General features: G+C 39.6%; 2 protein-coding genes across 4 annotated transcripts in view; one reads left to right on the top strand and one right to left on the bottom strand.

Moving 5' to 3' along the window:
* Positions 1-19,201, bottom strand: OIP5 (Opa interacting protein 5). The gene is made up of 5 exons (XM_074235131.1): positions 18,241-19,201; positions 16,484-16,550; positions 14,428-14,550; positions 10,823-10,904; positions 1-8,359 (listed from the first exon to the last, which is right to left on the bottom strand). Exons 1-5 carry the CDS (start codon positions 19,061-19,063, stop codon positions 8,261-8,263), a joined length of 1,194 nt encoding a protein of 397 aa, XP_074091232.1. The 5' UTR covers positions 19,064-19,201; the 3' UTR covers positions 1-8,260.
* The window catches only part of NUSAP1 (nucleolar and spindle associated protein 1), a 24,715-nt gene continuing 22,201 nt past the window's right edge, over positions 19,071-21,584 (top strand). Inside the window, exon 1 of one of the 3 annotated variants that reach the window (XM_074235128.1) lies at positions 19,071-19,284. In XM_074235128.1, coding sequence (XP_074091229.1) covers positions 19,192-19,284 — 93 coding nt within the window. In that variant the 5' untranslated portion in view covers positions 19,071-19,191. The remainder of the gene's footprint in view (positions 19,285-21,584) is intronic. The other 2 variants (XM_074235130.1, XM_074235129.1) reach the window with 2 other exon arrangements.

Consider the following 21,584-nt stretch of genomic DNA (forward strand, 5'->3'; position numbering starts at 1 on the left):
TGTGTGTGTGTGTGTGTGTGTGTGTGTGTGTGTGTGTGTGTGTATGTATGTGTGTATGTGTTAATGTATATATGTATGCATGCATGGAGAGAGATATCTATGTGAGGCCAAAAGCCTCATTTATTTTCCCAGATAGCAGGAGGGAGTAGTTGAGGTGAACTCTTTCTGGGGGGCAATTTGGGAGCCTCACCAGTACTTTCCAAGTAGATTTTCTACTTGAGACTTTATTTTGAGAATAGCTCCACCATAACAGATTTTTTTTCCTTTCCTTGTTTCCTAAATTCATTTTTTTTAAGAACTAAGAAAAAAACTTAAATTTGGTGTTTGCATTTTTTGTATTTGTGGTTAAGAAAACTCTTAGTAACACTTGTGAGAAAGGCTTTATGTATATGAATTTTTTGTTTGCTTTTGTTTATTCCTATTTTTAATGGAGGCGTCATGGCTCTGACAGTTTATCTTCTAATGTGGAAAACTTTCCACCTTCCAACACACTTTCCTATTTTAGGAGCCAAGACTGGGCATTGGGGACTGAGATAATTTTTCTATTATCTCATACCACCTGTCCATGTGAGTAATTTATCCTGGTCATCTAGTGCCTAGAAAATAACTACATCTCTATTATAAACTAGTTATAGATTTCCTTGGTTCATGATATGCCTACATGTGAACATGGGAGAAAAATACCAAGATAGATGGGTGAGCCAAGAAAGTCATGCCTCTTGAACAAAATACCCTTATTTGGTGATCCCAAAAGATAAGAAGATTAAAGTAATTAACCATCCCTCAACTTACAACAGGATTGCACCTGTTGCTCTCTCTTTAATGTCACCATTAGACACATTCAGATAGCCAAGCAATTTTCAGATATCTGGCGTGATGCTAAGTGTACACTTATGCTATATAAAGGAATTTGTAGAACAGTCATATTACATAGAGATCTAAATGCTAAAATTGACCAGATGCTTCAGTGCATGATGGTATTCAAATAAGCTTTTTTGTGTAGCTGTCACATTGATTGGTGAGCTCTTACTAATTCTGAAGTATGCACTTACAATAGGCTAGATACTATGCAAAATAGCATGAGGTCTTTGCCCTCAAGGAGTTTACATTCTCTTGCTGCTGCTGATAAGGGCAGATAGTTTCTGGTTTGTTTAGAATATTCTTGGCTGTTAGAATTACCTTGGTCCAATGGATCCCTTGTCACAGCAGTTTTTAAAAACAGATCTACACCAAATTTTAAGGCATTGAAGATTTAACCAGTTTACATGGTACTAGCTATGCTATTAAATTTTTCCAGAGTGTGTATGGGGCAGGAGTGTAAGGAACATGTCTAGGTAATTTCCTTGTGTTAGTAAAAGAAATCACTTGACTCAAAAGGCTCTCCACAATATACCACCATTGTCTTTTTATCATCTCACACCCATTAAAAAGCTAGCAAGGAAAATCCATATAACTCTGAATATTTCCTTTTCTTAATGGTAGTTCTTATTTTTGTTGCCATGTCATTCCTACCCTTAAGAGAATAGATTTTCATACATCTTCCTGGGTGAAATGAGCCTAAGTTTTACCTTTTATTTGCTAGCTTTGTATTTCCATTCAGAAGTATCACAGGGTTAGACATGTAGAGAACTTGATTAAAACTTTTTTCTTTCCAAAAATTTCCAAGTTTTCTCCCTTTCATTTGTAACTATTTTAGTGAAAATAAATTGCATGTACCCTAGTTAAGCCTCCTAATCCCTCTGAATCAAAGAGGTTTTACTTTGCATGTTTATTGAACATGGGCCTGCATATGAGGCCTTAGCAAAAAACGCATGCTGACTGTACAAGCCGCAGTGGCCCAAAGCCCACGATCCCGGCCTTACAGAGCTAGAGTCCTGATTATGCATGATTTAAAGTTCTAGTGTATAATTTACTGATATATGCACTTATATATAACAAAGCAATAGTAACTAATCTACTGCTTGAAACCTCAGTTCTTGATTTTCTTAAAAAGATGGTTTTCCTCCATCAATAAAGGGAGGTTAGTAAATGAACAGGGACAGCAGCGTGGCACTCAAGCTGTTTGAAAGAGGGAGCAGAACTTGCCTTGCGTTTTAGCCTCTTACCTGGTTTATATCAGTCCTGTAAGCATGTTTTTTAAAATAATGGCATGGTCTAAGGAGCATGTAGTGTCAATGAATGATTTCGTAGTCTCAACTGTAGCAATTAGAAAGTTGCAGAGTTTTGGAAGGAGGCCCAACTGTATCCTAGAAAGTAATAACTGGGTCTATTAAACAAGGCAAAAGTGGCCTGAGTGTAAGCCCAGGAAAACTAGTGCTTTGGAGGTGAATAAAATCAATAAGCACAGTGCACACATTTCAGGTGTTTGGTAGCTTTTTAATACAGTGTTTTTAGGTAATTTTAGCCACTTAGCCAGCTGTACTGAATTGTACCAGCAATAAAAATGGCTCCCTGCAGCAAAGGAGACTGTTCCGCTTTGCAGGAACTAACCTGAAAATACTGTTACATCTGTAATTTTATTTCTCTGTTGTTTTATTGATGTATTTTTGAATTTATGTGACTTGAAATAGGTTTTTAGAGCCAGAGACACAAAATTATTTACCCTTAATGGTCTAATCAGTCAGTCCAATTAAACTCCATAAAGAATTCTTGCTCCTCAAGGTGAATTTACACATCCTTATTTTATTATATAGATTTACTACTAACTTCCTCATTTAAGGGGGATAAACTGGCTAAGAATGAAATGAGAGATTCAGTTAATGTTACTTTTATCCTTTAACTTGGAAAATGGAGTTTTTCCAACAGTGTCAAGATTAAGCCCTACTACAAATAAAGTGAGGTTATGCTAATTTAAGAAGGATAACCTTTCTGGAAAGAATTACAAGTTTATAGTCACCTCTTTAGTCTGTGATTCTTGTTTGCTTTATCACTTATACTTCTAGGGATTACTTCAAAAGCCCTACAAGAATCTTTACAATTTTTCTCAGCCACTTATTCATAAAATTATCTGTGAAATCAAATTGGAAAATTAAATGTTTATTCATCTTGGCTTAAGAATACACCAATCATCAATCTTCATTAATCCTCTAAAAGGGAGTAATAAATATTGGTATATGCAACTCCTTTAATTTTATCAAGAAACTCTTAAATTATTCTTTAGAAACAAAAGCTCGTGAACAGAAGACTTTCCTTCTAAATAGATTTATTTCCCTTGAAAACAGTCATGTGTTCTGCACCACTGTTGAAATGTTGGGTTGTTTTGGGTTTTTTCTAGGGATGGGGAGAAGTAGGGGGAAAAAAATCAAAGAAATTGGAGCAGGGCATGATAATCTTTTAAGTAACTCATGTTCTTAAAGCTGCGTTTCATTTGTTTGTACTCTTCCATAGAAAATAAAATGTTTTGGCATTAGAGTAGAAAAAAAACCCTATCCTGAAGAGCTCACTTCACCTATTTTATGTATTATGTTGACTTTCTTTAGTGCAGGGAAGAGTACTTAATGTATGCTTCTGCAGCACTGTAATCTCTACTCCATTGCACAGTTATAGTTTACAAGGTAATCTTGTTAGAATTTCTCATTATGTATACCTGAAATTTTGCAAAAGGCAGCTTGCTATTATGTATCTATGCATCTTTGGGAGTTTGAAGAAGAGATTTGTTCTTTTGAGGGAATAAAAAGGAACTGTTTTTAAATACTTAAGTTGGAAACTCTGCAACTATGTAGGAAATTTTTGGGGTTGTTTTTGGTTTTTAGCAATAAAGCAGCATGGGCTGAGAATGCACTGAAACTTGACTCTGTCATGTTACTTGGAATGGGTACCCTACAAATGATTGTGAAAAGGTGAGTGGGCAGCTTTGGGAAATGGAAAAGTCAGAAGAAAATTCCTAAAGAACAAGATGACTCAAGGAATGGAATATATTTACATACCTCCTCTCTCCAGACTTCCCCATTACCAAGGATTCTACCATCTAGTCACCCAAATTTACCCATCTCTAGCTGACTAGCTACACCCTACATGTCCAATCTATTGATGAAATTAAGTGGTATTAAGTGGCAGCTAGGTGGCGTAGCGGATAAAGCACTGGCCTTGGAGTCAGGAGTACCTGGGTTCAAATCCGGTCTCAGACACTTAATAATTACCTAGCTGTATGGCCTTGGGCAAGCCACTTAACCCCATTTGCCTTGCAACAACCTAAAAAAAAATGGATACAACTCCAGGGCCAGAACTTAGGAAAACTTGAATTCCAATATGACCTCAGATACTGTATGACCCTGGGCGAGTCCCCCACCTCAATTTCCTGAACTGTAAAAGATGGGGATAAAGGCACTACCTTACCCGGTTACTGGTGAATGAATTAATATTTGTAAAGCAGTTGCATGCCTATAGTGTAAATACTCTAAATGCTTTATCCATTTCCTTGATGAATATATTTGTCATTTCTAACTTAACAATATCTCCTATTCGTCCACTTCTAGTCACAGCCACCAGATTAGTGTGAACCTTCCTCATCCCTGTGAACTAATGAAATTGCCTTCTGGTCAATTCCCTTATAGTTTTCTTTCTCTGGTCCATTCCAATCACTTGCTCAGGCACCAAAATAATTTTCCTAAAGCACACAGCCCCTACCCAATCAACTCATCACTATGAGAATCATACATCATGACATTTAACTTTCTATTTTCTTACACCTAGACTTGTTACCATTCCTTGAGAATGATGCTCCATCCCTCTTGATGCCTGTCTTCCAGGCTGAGAATAATTTTCCTCACCTCTGCCTCCTGGGTTAATTGAAGTATTTGGGCTTCTGGAAAGATAAAGCTCAAATCCCAACTTCCACAGCAAGCTGTTTTTAGTATCCCATTCATGGCAAGGGTCTTTCCTCTGAAATTTCCTTCCATTTGCATTGCATATATTGAATGTTATCTTTCCCATTAGAAGCTTATGCTTGAAGGCAGGGATCAGATTTTTGTCATTCTCCATAACCCCCAGAATGTTCTCGCACATAAGTAGGCTCTTAAGAAATACTTGTTGGGAGGCAGTTAGGTGGGTCAGCGAATAGAACACCAGCCCTGGAGTCAGGAGGACCTGGGTTCAAATCCAGCCTCAGATATTTAATGCTTACTTAGTTATGTGACCATGAGCAAGTCACTTAACCCCACTGCCTTGCAAAAACCAAAAGAAAAAGACATTTGATAGACTTGACAGTACCACCTATATGAATAGTTCACAATCACATGGTATTATTAATGAAGTACTTTCATAACAATATTCCTGTAAGGTAGATAGTAAAAGTCATTCCTGTCTCCATTTGATGGTTAATGGAGCAGAGCATAGAGTTGTCTTCTGATTTTAAGTTCAATGCTATTTTCACAATGGCACAACACTTGGAACATAAAAGATTTATTTATTTTAATGAAACAGTTGATGTCATCAGAAAAATAAAATGGGAACAGATTTTAGAATGTAAAAGGGCATTATGAACAAAATCCACTTTTAATCATCTGCAAGTCTATTCCTTTCAATTCTGCCTTGTGTCCAAGAACAAATCTAATCTCTCACTAAGTCTTTGCTCTAGATTACAGAACCCTACTTCAACTGATCATCCAGCATTTCCCATTATAGTAGCCCTATCATGGACATCACAGTTCATTAGTGTGCTTCTCAAAACTAAACACAAAAATATTTTGATTACATTAAATTTATAAGATTTTGGACAAAATATAGCTAAAATTTGAAGAAAATCAGGAAATGGAGGGAAAGTTTGCAAAAAATTTCTCTGATAAAGGTCTCAATTCTCAAATATAGAGAACTGAACCAAATTTATAAAAATAGTTCCCCAATTTATAAAAAGGTTAAAATGATCAGGCAATTTTCAGAAGAAATCAAAGCTACTGTAAAAATTAGAGAAATTCACATTAAAACAACTATATGATATTGCTTCACACTGACAGGAAAAAAATGACAAATACTAGAAAAGATTTTTCCACAAAACAGTACACTATTGCACTGGAGAACAATTTGAAACTACACTCAAAGGGTGATAAAACTACATACCTTTTGACTGAGCAATATCTCTACAAGGACTATAAGCCAAGAAGATCAAAGAAAAAAAAAAGATAAAATGATTTGTATATACAAAAATATTTGTAACTTCCTTTTGTAGTGGGACAGAACTGGAAACTAAGGAGATGCCCATCAATTGGGAAATGGCTCAACAAGTTATGATATACAAATATGATGGAATATTATTGTGCTAAGAGAAATGAAGAGGGTGGTTTTAGAAAAACCTGGGAAGACTCATGAGCTGATAGAAAGTGAACAGGACTAGAACTTGGTTACAGCAATATTGTCACACTGACTAACTATGAAAGACTTAATAATTCTGATTAATACAAACAATGCACAATTCCAAAAGACTCATGATGAAAAATACCGTGGACTTCCAGAGAATGGTTGCTTGAAGTATTTGATTTTTCCTTCATCATTATATTTTTTTGCAACATGACTATAGAAATGCTTTGTATGACTTCATACATATAAAATGGGGTTTTTTTGCCTTTTTTTAAATTTTTTATTTATTTAAGGCAATGTGGTTAAGTGACTTGCCCAAAGCCACACAGCTAGGCAATTATTAAACAACTGTTTGAGGCCAGATGTGAACTCAGGTCCTCCTGACTCTGGGTCTCATGCTCTATTCATTGCATCACCTAAATACCCCAATTTTTTGCTTTTTTCAAAGGGTGGCGGAGGGTGTGGGGAGAGAGAGAATTTAGAACTGAAAATAAAAATAACAAAAAATAAAGATAAAAATTAAATTAAAAAAATTAAATATGATCTTACAAGTGCAGTTTGGACTAGGTAAAGTAGAACTGCTATTTCCCTAGTCCTGGACACATCATCTCAATGAAGAAAAAGATCACACAGCTTATGAAACTATCATACTGTGTTGTTTACTCATACTGAACTGCTGAAAAAATACAGAGGTTAACCTGAGTCTGGCATTGAAAATCCTCTCCAATCCAGATTCCATCTATTTTTCCAGCCTTATTTATACATTAATCCTTTAAAGAACTGTGTCAACCAAACTGAAAACACCTGGAATTCTTTCCCTTCTCCTCTCTACCCTTCTAAAATACAGCCCACTGCTGTATGAAGCTTTCCCTGATACCATGCATGCTCTTTTTCTCTTCTGTTTGGTACATATCATTACCTCCCAGCAATACAAAAGTTCCTTGAGGGGCAGGTATGAGATATTTATATTGTATGCTCAGCACTCAACCATCTTGTAACAAAGTCTCTATGCACTTAATGTTAGTTGAATTAAAACCCACATCGTTTTTAGATTATCAAGTCATTTATTTGAACACAAGTCTAAGACTTTACTCCTATTAAATTTCATCCTAACACATTCAGCCAAATGTTATAACAACTTAACTATGTCTTTCAGCTTATTAGCCAGTCTCATACAGTTTATCTTACCTAAATTTTACTAAGTAAGTCATCTCTGCCTTACCCAAGGCTTGGAATGTCCCCCATGTCTGGAATGTTCTCCCTCTGGACTTCCCTGACTTCCCTCAAGTTCCAAGTCAATCTCACCCTCTAAACAACTACAGAAAGCCTTTACTTTTCTTTCCTGATGCTAGTACCTCCCCTCTGTTGTTCTAATATATCGTTTATATAGCTTGTTTGTACATTGTTGGCTTGTTTTCTCTCACTTGAGACCATGAGCTACTTGAGAACAGGAACTCTTTCTGCCATTCTTTGCATTCCCAGAAGTTAACACAGTGCCTGGCACATATTTAATTGTTTAATGACTAGTAAAAATGTCCATTATTTGTAATATTAAATACATAGCACATCACAAATTTTCTCCAAATTCTTTTAATAACTTAGTATCTCAAAAAAAGTAAAGATTCATAGGTAAGAAAAATTTTTTAGAGATTCATGAATTCTGAAGCACCATGGTCAACATGGAGAGGAAAGTTTCAATAAGCTTACTTGGTAAAAAATGGTACTTTTTAAAACTTGAATCCTGATGTATACTCCCAGTTTTTCAAAGCTTTCTCCTTACCTCATTACTTTGCAGCTGAAATTTATCAATGCATCTGGTTAGCCAGAAAAGAAGGAAGACTTGGAGAATATGCTTTTTCATGTCCCAGAAATCATCCAAAATCAAGATAGGATACCAGGCATCATAAAACTTGCTGAGATCACAGTACAGGATGAACCTACTCTTACACATTTGTTTCTGATTCAAATGTTAATCTAGTTCTACATCCTGTGGTCTATATATGACTGTCTTCAGCTCCTGAATTATTGTTGTTAAGTTTGAGTCCATCATCACAATCTTCTCTTTCAGCTAGAAAGAAAACAGTAATCCAAAAAATTCAGCTATCTGGTGACAAAAGAGCATGTTTACATTTAAGATAGATCACTGGCAATATACTCTTTCAAGACTTAAATTGTCTATCAGATCTGTGGATTTGCACAAGATTTACACAATTTTTATTTTATACTATAAAACCGAAACGCCACTGAAGCACAATATAATGACACAATCTTATTTTCAGTAAATTTTTCCAAATGTATCTTTTCTCTATATTACTTCCTAAGTTTTCACCTATTTATTGTAAGATGCAATTTTATCATTATTTTTAGTGAAATAATATTCCATTCCCCTGACATACCAGTTTACTCAACTATTTTCCTGCCCCTGGACATGAGAATTTTTTCTCCCTTACTTTTGTAGGAACTAGTTACTATTATTTTTCAAAATAATCAAAGCCTTAATATCTCACAAATGTTTCATTGTTTATATTAGAGATAACAAAGAATTTAAATTAACTATAATAGCAACAGAATTTTTTAAAAAGTCATAAAGAATCTTCAAACTTAGGCAAGATCTATTTTCAGTTAGATACATATATTTTTAAGCCTGGATAATCCAGATAAGCAGAGTCTTGGTTAATTCACAATAGAGGGTTTAAAATTTATAAACTCATGATTCTTCAGTTTCAAATATAAGGAGATTTTTTTTGCCAAACATAGAAAGAGAAAGAATGTATAATGGAGTTTTATTGGACTGTTGGCTGAAGTAAAAATTTCTAGGTTTGAACAAAAATTCAAAAATATATTTCAAAGAAATACACAAGATTGTGGGTTATCAGCGGAAATATATCCATCAGAGATAAGGAGCTTGAGTATCTAAAGACTGGGAACTAAATATCTGATCCACACTCAGACCAGGAAGAAGCATGTATTCAGTCCAATTCCTAAGGATATAAACATCAGTCATCATCTGTCACTGTAGAACTCTCAGAACCTTAAGAAATGCTGCTAATGGAAATAGAGGAGGGCTTGTGCCTTATGGGACTCACATCTATCAGAAATGTTGAGTTTATTTAAAAAAAAATGTTGAGTTTCGAGGTACTAGGTAAGTATATCTACACTTCTAAGAATACAGAGATCGCCATCTAAATGTTAGTTCAGTTTGAAAGGTAATGTCTAGGGGGGGTGGCTAGGTGGCGCAGTGGATAAAGCACCAGCCCTGGAGTCAGGAGAACCTGGGTTCAAATCTGATCTCAGACACTTAATAATTACCTAGCTGTGTGGTCTTGGGCAAGCCACTTAACCCCATTCGCCTTGCAAAAAAAAAAACAACTAAAGGATCAAAGTTCAAGGGGTGGCTAGGTAGCGCAGTGGATAGAGTACTGGCCCTGGAGTCAGGAGGATCTGAGTTCAAATTCAGCCTCAGACACTTAATAATTACCTAGCTGTGTGACCTTGAGCAATTCACTTTACACCATTGCCTTGCAAAACAAAAACAAAAAAAGATCAAAATTCATCCCGGAAACATTATGCACTTACTTATCTGCCCCTGATTCCCTATTGCTTCCACATCTGCCTCAGCATATGGAGCAGCAAACTAAAAAGGATAACTCCCCTATCTCTTTCACCTATGCTGTGCTCCTCAAAGGACCCCCCCCCCCAGAGGGTAGGGATCTTCCCTAACTCTTATCCCATCAACTGGCTCTTCTCCCAATTTCTGAGTGGATAAAGTAAGAGGGCAATGAGTTTGCCAGTCACTGTCTGTCTGAGATCATGTTTTGTCCATATTATTTCCTAGTTTAAAAACCTTCAGTTTCTTCTAGGGCAAAATACAATCTTCTCATTCAAGAGCTAGGAACCTACAACCCTACAAAAATAAACTTGCCCTACCAAACATTTCATTCTACTCTGTGTCACTCTATATCACCTTTACAAACTATGTTCTTGGAGCAGCTAGGTGGCACAGTGGAAACAGCATTGACCCTTAAGTCAGGAGCACCCAAATTCAAATCCAGCCTCAGACACTCAATACTTACTTAGCTATGTGACCTTGGGCAAGTCACTTGACCCCACTGCCTTGCAACCCCTCCCCCCAACACAACCTATATTCTGGTCAAGCTAGTCTGTCAGCATTTCCTTCAATTCAATATTCCATCTCCTACTTCTCATTCCTTTAGATAGACTGTATACTCTGCATTAAATGTACTCCTTATCTCAGACTCCAAGAATCCTTAGCTTTCTTCAAGCTCTAGAACCACCACCTCTACTTTCCTATATCTTTTTTTTATATGTGTAGCTGCTGTATACCCTGGATAGAACATATGCTTTAATGATTTTTTTATTTTTTATTTTGTACCTCCAACTTCTAACACAGTCATAGAGAGGGCATCTAATATTTAAATTTCAATTCTATCCACCTGATATCCATTTCTATTAGTGCAAATTATCAAGAGAATTATATTTTAAAAAGGACATTCAATAAATGAAAATTTACCTTTGAAATTTGATCATTTAGATGCTTAATAGGAAACTCCATTTCAGATGCATTTACTATTGATTTTGTTTTTAGAAGGTAGCTGTAACAACACAGATAAGTCATCAGTATTAGTTTCCTCCACTTAATAAAGTATACTTTAATAACATTGCCTACAAAACTAATTTATGTGGACTAAATCCCACATCACAACTGATTTCCACCATAAATAAGAAAACAGAAGAGGTAGAAAAACAAGGTCATAGTAGAGATAAAGAGAAATTTCTGTCAAGCAACAGATAATGAAATAGTGAAACCCAGGTGGTGGGAAATAAAGTGTGGCAATAGTGGAAAAAGAATCAAGTATGGGTAATTCCCAGGATCATTTGAAACAAAGAAACCCAGGTATAATTAGTGGCACCAGGCAAGTAGTCACTCTTCTTATTATCAACTCTCAGGATGCCCCCTCTCCTCCCATTCTGGATCTTAACAGCTTTCTGTCAATGTGGGTATTCCTGGTCCTAAAGTTTATAATGTCTACTAACACCAGGTAAGTGAAGACTGAAATGGGGAGAAGCTGTCTTTGTTTTCAAATTACTGCAATGTTAGGGGAGATATATTTCTGGCATCTCTGAAAGCTACTTCCAATAGAAGCACTGCTACACTCAGTGAGTAGGTTGTACAGTGCAATAAGTCCAGCATCTTAATTCAGGTATATTAAGGCTTCAATAGACTGAGTTGGAAACCTTTTCACTATAACTATAGGGGAAAATATCTTTGCAGTTTCAAAGTTCACTAAAATAGCAATTTTTGTGTAAAATTATCTAAGGATTATGTTCTTAAAATTTTTAAGTACCTTTTTTTTTTCAGTGAGAAACAGCATGTTGTAGAAAAGAGCACTAGGGGCAGCTAGGTGGCAGTGGATAAAGCACCGACCCTGGAGTCAGGAGTACCTGGGTTCAAATCCGGTCTCAGACGCTCAATAATAACCTAGCTGTGTGGCCTTGGGCAAGCCACTTAACCCCATTTGCCTTGCAAAATCCTTTAAAAAAAAAAAAGAGCACTAGACTCAAAGGAAGCTTGGGTTCATTTATTGTCTGGACACCAATTCATTAGATGACCTGGACAAGTTATTTAATCTCTCTGAGACTCAGTTTCTTCAAATGCCAAGGATAATAGCAACTGCAGAGATTTTGAGAGGAAAATGTCTTTAAACCTTGAAAGCATCATAAAAATGAAGGTTCAGAGCACCATCTGATTTAAAACAAGAGTCTTAAAACATTTAGAATAATCCATTTATTTTCGCTTTTTCTGTTCTGTTTTGTTTGGGTTTTTTTTAGGTTTTTGCAAGGCAAATGGGGTTAAGTGGCTTGCCCAAGGCCACACTGCTAGGTAATTATTGAGCGTCTGAGACCGGATTTGAACCCAGGTACTCCTGACTCCAGGGTCGGTACCATAATCCATTTACTTTCAAAGAAACTGTTGCCTAATTTTTGTCTTTCAGTTTAGCTTTGGCTCCTCTATAAAATTATAAATGATTTTTATAAATTGAAACTGAAGTAATCTATCAAATTAGTGGTTTATGAGAAATTATAATTAACTTTAAGTGATTCTAATGAAAACATGTAATATAAAATATTACATAAGTTAATATAAAACAAGAATAAAATAAAATTCTTATTATTACTTAGTAACTACTCTGCAGCCAACCCCAACCCTATCTGGTCAAAGCACTAAATGAAAGAAAGTAAACCCTGAAGCACAATCATAAAGTGACTGGATTACAGCTGACCTATGAATTTTCTACCTAAAGGCTAGTAGAAATGTGAGAATGTACTCTCATTTGGTTGTTTTTGGTGATTGCTGTTGGGGTGTTGGGGGAGAGGGAAAAGGATTTAAAAAAATTTTTCCCCTTATATCGCTCCTGACTATATTTTTCTTTTGGACAAGGTCTCTTCCTCTCTTTCAGAATGGCATGGCTGCTCCTTCTGATCACCTTTCTACGCCTGCTCATTCTATTGTGATGGCATTAGCCTTCCTGCAAAGGTTTAGGCTTAGAACTCCAGAATATTGGTCTCAGAGGAGGCTTGGGTTCTATCATAGACTGGATACTAATTCAATATATGACCTCTACAAGTCATTTAACCTCTCTGAGACTCAATTTCTTCAAATGAAAAGGATTATATCTGTAATACCTACTACTGCAGGGTTTTAGATAGGCACCCCCAAGAGCAGGTTCCACCAGGAAAAGGTATTTCCACTGCACCCTGCCTACTTTCTATATTTCTGCAGAAAACTACTAAGTTCTATAAAAATGGGTCACATTATTGGCATTGCACAAATTCTATAAGAGGTCACATAGTGCAGTTGATTATAGTTCTGGATTTAGAATCAAGAGATTTGGGTTTAAATCCTGCTTCAGACTTTAATTTTGTGACCAGGACAAATCATCTAACTGTTCATCAATATCAGTTACCTCATCTGTAAAATAACAACAATAATATTTGTACTACCTACCTCAAAAGGTTATTGTGAGAAAAGTACTTTGCAAATTTTAAAATACTACTGAAGTGTTATGTAAATTTCAGTTATTTCTTATTTTACCAAGATAAAAAGTCAACTATATTATTACTAGACTGTATTAAGAGTTGAATTTCCTTTTTCTAGACAGGAGTCATACAGAATTTTAGAGATGCAAGAGACTGTTTAAAGGCTATCTGAGGGGCTGCTAGGTGGCGCAGTGGATATAGCACTGGCCCTGGAGTCAGGAGTACCTGAGTTCAAATCCCACCTCAGATACTTAATAATTACCTAGCTGTGTGGCCTTAAGCAAGCCACTTAACCCTATTTGCCTTGCACAAACCTTTAAAAAAAAAAAAAAAAAAGAAGCCTATTTGACCCAACCCTGTCAGTATATAGATACAGAAATTAAGGTGACCCACAGAATGACTTGCCAAAGGCTCTACTATTTGGGGAAAGGCCAGGACTAGAATCTAGTTATTTCTGATTCTTAATCTAGTGCTCTTTAAATGCTTAATTTTAAAAAGAAATTTCATTAACGGCAGAAATTAGAAACTGATCATCAAGTTTCCAGACTGTAATACAACCAGATTATACTATCCTGAGCTCCTTGATGGAAAGAAACTATAGGAATCCTGTGTTTTTTAATGGCTACCAAATAGGATGTCATTAAAGAATGGATTGGGCAAAAATAAAGCTAAAATTTTCTCCCCATTCAATGTTTAGAGCTAATACGCTCAAATGGGAGTCAACTACATAGAATAGATAAATTGGTTTCTTTAATAATGATAGTTGAAGAAAAATGATAGATAGTATTTATGTAGTTCTTTAAGGTTTACAAAGCACTGCACTTCTCTTCTTTGCACTATTAAAAACAGCAAGAGATATCTTCTGAGGCTATTTGCAAAGAAAAGTATTTAGGAATTATTCTGACTCGTTAAAATGTCCAAGATTTCCTTGCTATAAGAATAGTTGTATTCAGTACTATTTGCCATACAAATGGTCATAGTCTCTGTTCTAAATTCAGTTCTTTAACATTATCCCAAAGCAAAAAAACCCATCCTCTTAATGTCGCATCTATTTAATAAAAATTAAAGTCTACTTACCAGACAATGCTGTTCTTAAAAAGGCAGAAAAGACCCTTCAAGTCAGAAAAGGCAGCATATGTAGAGTAAAGTCTGAAGCCCACAGAAAGTCCACAAGATTGGCAGAATAAAGGGTTGTATGTACTAAAAAAAAACCAGAAAGAAGATTAGAAAAACTGGAGCACAAAAATTAGTCTGTCTCAGGAAGCTACCCAGTTTCTGTTGTCCCCCTCTATCATCCACTGTTAGAACCATAGTCAAATATCAACTTCCCTAAGGATCCATTCCCCACTTTTATAACTTTCCCAGTCAGAAATCTTTTCCTCCTGGCCAGCCATTCCCCACTATGAGTTCTCTCACTCATTCAAATACAAGCTCCTGAGAGCAAGGACTGTCTTTGCTTTTGTGGTTAGCACATAATAAGTATGCAAGAAGACCTTTCATTCATTCAATGCCATAATAATCTAGCCTGTTCCTAAGCATTTATTTTGCATTTATGATGTGTGTAAAGGATACATAGAAAGGTAAAGCCAATCCCTGCCCTCTAGAGCTCACATTATAATGAAAGAGGCAAAGCTGAGCAATTTACCCTGTAAAAGAAAATACAGGATGAATTGGGGAATAATCAGCAGAAGATCCTCACTAGCATTAAGAAGGATCAGGAAAGGATTCCAGAGAAATGTGGAATTTTAGCTGGGGCCTGAAGTAAGCCAGAGAAGTCAGGAGGTGGAGAGCTGAGTAGAAATAAAGCCAGACCAGAGGCAGAGAAACTTTGGAGGAGATACAAGGAAGCCAGTGACACTGAACATCATAGAGGAAGACTGAAAAGTTAGAAGGGCACCAAACTATTTAAGGCTTTGAATGCCAAAGGCTTTCTATTTGATCCTGGTGGTGACAGGGAGCCCCTGGTGGTAATATACTTTAGGAAAACTAGAGTAGAGAAAGACTTGAGGCAAGGAGAACAATTGGAAGAGTACTATAATAATTAGAAAGGCAAAAATCAACAGGAGAGTGCAACAAATTAGATATAGGAGGGTAAGAGTAAGTATTGGGAGCCCAATGAATAAGAGGATAGTGGCACCCCTCAACATTAATAGTAAAGTGCAAAATTGGGGAAAAAAGGAACTCTATTTTAAACATGAGTTTAAAATGTCTACTGGACATCCACTTCAAGATGTCCAATAGAGATGTTAGACTGAAGGTCCAGAGAAAAATTATGACTAAATAAATATTTAAGCATAAGCAGCATAAATATAATAACTAAATACACAGGTAATCTAACTTAATGATAAAAATAAATCACAGATGCATGTCAAAGTTTTTAAAATTATTATTGAAAAGAAATTATCCAGTAGCATCAAATACACAAAAGATTTAAAATGACAAAAATAACACTATAAACTTGCCACCATCATGTCAATTCCTACTTGAAGGGGAAAAAAGTGAAACTAAATATCTCCTGGTATCACCAATAGTCTCCTTGTGGCAGAACTTAATTAGAATATTGACCATTATAGTGATAATCAACTTTATTTGAATGCGCTGATAATAATATAGACTAGAAGCATTCAAGATGCTCCTTCCTAAAGAATGTAAGGACTGGACACAATCCCTCAAAGGTAGTTTGACCACCTGTGTTCTAGATATGAAGGGGAAAAAAAAAAGAAAAAGATGATGTCTAGTCATACCTCTTAATTTTTTGTTTCTGAACTATTTCCATTTTCCATAATTTACTTCCATTACATTTCATTTTGGCATATGAGTCTAATGTGAATTCTGAATCTGTCATCCAATGATTTAGTAATCATTCCATGGCATGGACAAATTTGACTACTAGTTTAAGTTGCTGAGTTGTATAGAGTATTCCTTACCAGAGAGCTCCTCATATATAAATTAAAAAAAAAAAAGGGATGGAGGAAGGGGTGAAAAGAAAGGAGAACAAAATAGCACAAAGATCATATAAAATGTAAAAAATAAATGGGAGAAAATAAACTCATTTATTCTAACATATTTAAATATTTCTCATAGTTTTATCAAATCAGAAACTATAGACCCATTTCAAATGATTAGTACCTACCTGCCCAGGAGAGCACCTTCAATGCCAACCAGTAAGGACTTATCCAAAATGACATTATGTGTGATTCCTATGAGAAAAACACTATTAAAATCTGACTAGTTATCTTCCAGTTCATTTCTGGTTCATTTCTCCTTCACCTTTCTCAAAAAAAAAAAAACAATTATAAAGTTCCTACTAGATGCAAGGTACAGTGTGTTAGTCCTGGAGATACAAAGACCAAAAGAAAAAAAAAAGTCTTTGACCTCAAGGGGTATGCATTCTAATAGGGAAGCAGAACATGAATACACAAATAAGTTAAATACAATTCAATCTGAGAAGGAAGAGAACACTAATTGCAGTTATTAAGGAAAGATTCAGAGAAGATGGGCCCTAAACTGAACTTGGAAGTTAAAGGCTCTGGGAGGACCAAGCTAAGGACTTAGTATGTTCCAAGCATAAGTGAAAGTATAGAAATGGAAGGTGAAATATTTGGGGAATCTAAACTTTGGTTGTAATGTAAGTAAATAAATCTAGAAAAGTAGGTTGGAGTCAGATTGTGGAATGGGAAACAAAAAGGCTAAAGGTTTTGTTTTTTCTTCTAGAAATAATATAATCAATAAAAGTTTCTGAGCCAGGGAATCAGGTCTTTGTGCTAAGGAAGGACAGTTGAAGAGGGAGAATCTAGAAAGAAACTATTAGGAATCCTAAAATATTTTATAAAAGGAGTAATGTGTGGGGAAAGGCCTGAATTAGGATGTCGATTGTAGGAAAGGAGAGAATTGGAGAGAAATGACTTGACTCACTGGATATGGGGGTAAGAAATAGTGAGAAACAGAGACCAAGAGAATCAAGAATGAATCCTAGGATAAATCTCAAAGTAAACAAAGAGAGTACTGAAGAAGAGTGGAAAGAAATCAGGCATTGAGGAGATATCCAGCAGGCAGCTGGCTACACTTTGCTGAACTGTCACTCCAGGAAGCAGAAGCACATACGGCTGGACATATGAGCGCTAAGTCTGTTAATTCTCTGCCCAGTTTGGGGACTTTTGTTTCTTCCTTTTCCTACTTCGTTTACATGATTGAGCAACTAAAGATCCACAACCGGGCGAGTACTTAGTTAAATCTGCTTGAAGGATAGCATGGAAGTGGCTTTGGAAAGCCGGAAATTAATTCAAACCCTTAATTTTCCAAATGAAGCAACTGAAGCTCCAAAAATGACTTGGCCAGGGCCACGTATGAAGTGACAAGGGACAGAGAGTATGAAACAGGAGCCTCGGACTAACCCGGTCCTCTCTCTATTGTGCCACAGGTGAGGCGGCCGCAAAGTGAGCTAATTTTCCACTTGGGATTTCCAGAGAGTGGTACATCTCTGAGGCTTAAGTTGGTAAACTTTTAAAAAAAATTGTATGCATTTTTTTTAGGTTTTTGCGAGGCAATGGGGTTGAGTGGCTTGCCCAAGGCCACACAGCTAGGTTATTAAGTGTCCGGGGCCGCATTTGAACCCAGGTCCTCCCGCCTCAAGGGCCGGTGCTCTATCCGCTGCACCACCTGGCTGTCAAGAGGAGCGAATGGCACCGCGCGAGAGTTTGTTTTTCCCTTGAACCCACTCTCCTAGCCCACGCCCGTGGCCAAAACTCCCCCCGGGGCTCCGGCGCCTCCTCGGGTGTCTTCAATTCATCGGGACGCTGGAGCGCCGCGGGTCGCGGGCCCCGAGCCCCTACACGGGCCCAGGGCGCGGCCGCTCGCTCCGGGCTGGGGGAGGGGCCCGCACCCACTCACGGCTCAGGATGAGGATGTCCAGGAGCCGCGTCTCCTCCCGGCACAGGTGCACCGAGTCCCCGAGCACGGCGAAGCAGTTCTGGCAGTGGAACACGACGAAGTTGGGCCCCGGGCCCGGGTCGCCGGGCTCCGGCGGGGCGGAGGGGCCCGGGGCCGGGTCGCGGGGCTCCGGCGGGGCGGAGGGGCCCGGCGCGGCCTCGCCGGCGCGCAGCCCGCAGGGGCGCCGCGGCCGGGACCGCTTGGCCGCCTTGGCGTTCCACTTGAGGCAGGTGCTGGGCGCCTCCGCCCGGCTGCTCCCCGGCACCGCCTGCTCCTCCGGCACCACCTCCTCCTCCGGCACCACCTCCTCCTGCTCCTCCTGCTCCTCCTGCTCCTCCAGCTCCCGGAAGACCTGGCAGCGCGGCTTCCTCCTGGACCCCCGGGACGTTGTCTCCACCATCTCCATCATCTCCTCCTCCTGCTCCCGGAAGACCTGGCAGTGCGGCTTCCTCCTGGACCCCCAGGACGTCGTCTCCTCCTCCTCCTCCTCCTTCTCCCTGGCCCCGGCCTGCGGGGCCCGCTTCCGCAGCGAGCACCTCCTCATGAGCGGGCCTCGGCGCGCGCGGCCCGACTCTCCGGCCCGAGGAGCGGGACGCGGCGGCGGCGGTGGGGGCGGAGGTACGTGACGCAGCGGCGGCGTCACGCAGCGGCGGGGGGGAGGGGGCTTAACGCGCCCGAGCCGAGCCAATCCGGCCGGAGCGGGGAGGGGCGGGAGCGAGGTCAGCCCCTCTATTGGTCGAAGGCAGGGGCCCTCCGCTTCCCTCGACCAATGAGAAGGCGGCATTCCTCATTTTAAACTGTCCCTCCGAAGTTAGCAGATAACGCTTGCGGGCGAGGCGCGGGAGATTTGAACCGCAGCCGCCGCGGCTGTTAGTCTTCTGGGCCGAGACGCGTCCCCGGAGCGAGAGCGCCATGGCCTTCCCCTCGGCCGCCGAGCTGGACGCCTTCAAGTACTGCGAGCTGCAGAACCTGGCCAAGAGCCTGGGCCTCCGGGCCAACCTCCGGGTACGAAGGGCCGGGCGGCGGCGGCGGGCGGGTGCTCGGGGGCGGCCTCCTCCAGGCAGCACTCCGCGAGGCCGGGCGCCGCTGCTCGTCCAGACTGTGGGGAGTGGCAGCGCGCTAAACGCCGGCGCGGGCGGCCGGCGGCGGCTTGCAGGGCGGGTCGGCACGGTCCCGCGCGGATCCCTGCGCGGAGGGGGCCGCGGCCTGCGGCAGGAGGGGCGGGCGGCCGCGGCTGCCCCACTCCGCTCCGAGTGCATGCCGGGAACGCGCGCCCTCCCCCGCCGGCCCGGGGGCGCCTCCGCGGCACCCCGCAGCCGGCCGGGGCCTGGGAGACTCAGCGCCAGCCCGGCCAGGCCTCGCCGCTAAGGCGCGATTTGAGCCCGAGTCCCCAGGCCGAACGGCGCTGCTCTCCGGGGTCCCCCAGCGGCGTCCCCCAGCTGCGCCCCACCGAAGGAGGCCGCCCGGCGCAGCCAGGCCCCTCGGGTGGAGGCTGCCCCTCGGGTCCTCAGAATTCTGGCCGTCACCCCCGCGTCCCTGATGTGGGCCCCGGAGTAGCTGCTGGCTATTATCAGGGGCTGTTATTTTCAATATATTACAAAGATCATCTAATTCTCTCCTTGCAACGGACCTGGGAGATAGGTGTTGCTATCCAGATGAGGAAACTGAGGAGGCTGCCAGTGATTAAGGGTCAGAAGCAGGACCTGGACCGAGGTCTTCAGACCCACTAGTACTGCTTGACCCACCTGCCGAGCTATAAATGCACCTTGGTCTTCTCTTTTTCCCAGAATGGGGAAATAACACTGGCCGTGCCTAAACTCTAAAAGTAGCCCTTTATATTTTAAAAGTTGTAGGTCTATGGTCTTAGTAGAGAGAATTCTTCTCTAAGGTCTGTTCAACAAATTATTATTTATTTTTATGCTGAGGTGCTCCTGTTGTTTGTCTTGAGGTAAGGGTCTATACAAATAACTTCACAAAAGAGAATTCACCAAAAAACTCTAGGGATCCGGGAGGGTAGTTCCATCCTTGGGTCAAATTTCACAATAGGGCAGGGTTTTTTTTTTTATTATCTTTCAGGTTATCATTGCTCATTATTTGTAGGGTGAACAGTCACTGTTGTGGACTACAAGTTTGAAGAAGTGTAGAGAGCTGTAGGGTATATGTTTTAATTTGGTTTTCCTAATGGTGTTTATTGTTTACTTGTATACAACTCTTGATGACTCTGGACTATAGCACACCAATACTGTCCGTATCAGTTTTCTTAGCAAAGATACTGGAGTGGTTTGCTATTTCCTTCTCCAGTGAATTGAGGCAAACAGAGGTTATATGACTTGCCCATCACCACATAAATATCTGAGGCCAGTCTTCCTGACTCCAGGTCAAGTGTATTATCCATTGAGTCATCTAGCTGCCTATCCAGTCACTAAAAACTTTAAGAGAGCTAGAGTAAAATAAGTCTGCCACCTGATGTATCTGAAGGGTAAGAAAGCCTAGATGTATTTTGATGGTTTAGAGTCCCTTTTTATTACCATATCTCTCAACTGATGACATAGAATTTCATCTAAAAATAATTGAGGTCACTCTTATATAATAATTTGACTGGAATAGGAACCTCAGTGGAAAAGCTTAGTAATAATTAGGTGTACAGTTTTGGCAATAGTTCAATGCCTCTTGGTAGAGTTGTGAATTGATCCAAGCTTTTTGGAGAGCAGTTTGGAACTCTGCCTAGAGGACTATAAAACTGTGACCCAACAGTGTCACTACTAGATCTGTATCCCAAAGAAATCAAAGGGAAAAAAAAAAGAATGTTTATGTACAAAATATTTATAGCAGCTTTTTTTTGTGGCGGTAAAGAATTGAAAATCGAGGGGATGCCCACCAATTGGAGAATGGCTGAATAAGCTGTGGTTTATGATCATGATGGAAAACTGTTGTGCTATACAAAATGAAAAGGAAGATGGTTTCAGAAAAGCCTGAGGAGACTTGTGCTATCTTGAGCAATACAATGATCTAAGACAATTCTGAAGCATTTATGATTTGGAAAAAAAAATGCTGGCCACTTCTAAAGAAAGAACTAATGGACTCTGAATGCCAATCAAAGCCTACTTTTTTACTTTTACTTTTATTTTTTTTTAAGGGATGTGGTTTCAGGGTCTTTGTTTTCTTTTTTTATTTATTTAAAAATAAATAAGTTAATTGACTTGCCCAAGGTCACACAAGCTAGGCAATTATTGAGTGTCTGAGGCTGGATTGAACTCAGGTGCTCCTGTCTCCAGAGCCAGTGCTCTATCCACTGTACCACCTAG

Source organism: Macrotis lagotis, chromosome 4 (genome assembly GCF_037893015.1).
Source record: "Macrotis lagotis isolate mMagLag1 chromosome 4, bilby.v1.9.chrom.fasta, whole genome shotgun sequence".
NCBI lineage: Eukaryota > Metazoa > Chordata > Mammalia > Peramelemorphia > Peramelidae > Macrotis > Macrotis lagotis.

Bases quoted from the DNA above. Each gene is read 5' to 3' on its own strand.
- OIP5 (XM_074235131.1), bottom strand. From the start codon at position 19,063: ATGCCGCCTTCTCATTGGTCGAGGGAAGCGGAGGGCCCCTGCCTTCGA. The intron at 14,551-16,483 runs GTAGGTACTAAT...GTTTTTTTTTAG, and splicing joins GAAGGTGCTCTCCTGGGCAG to TACATACAACCCTTTATTCT. The intron at 8,360-10,822 runs GTAAATTTTCAT...TTTTCTTTCTAG, and splicing joins TAAATGATCAAATTTCAAAG to CTGAAAGAGAAGATTGTGAT.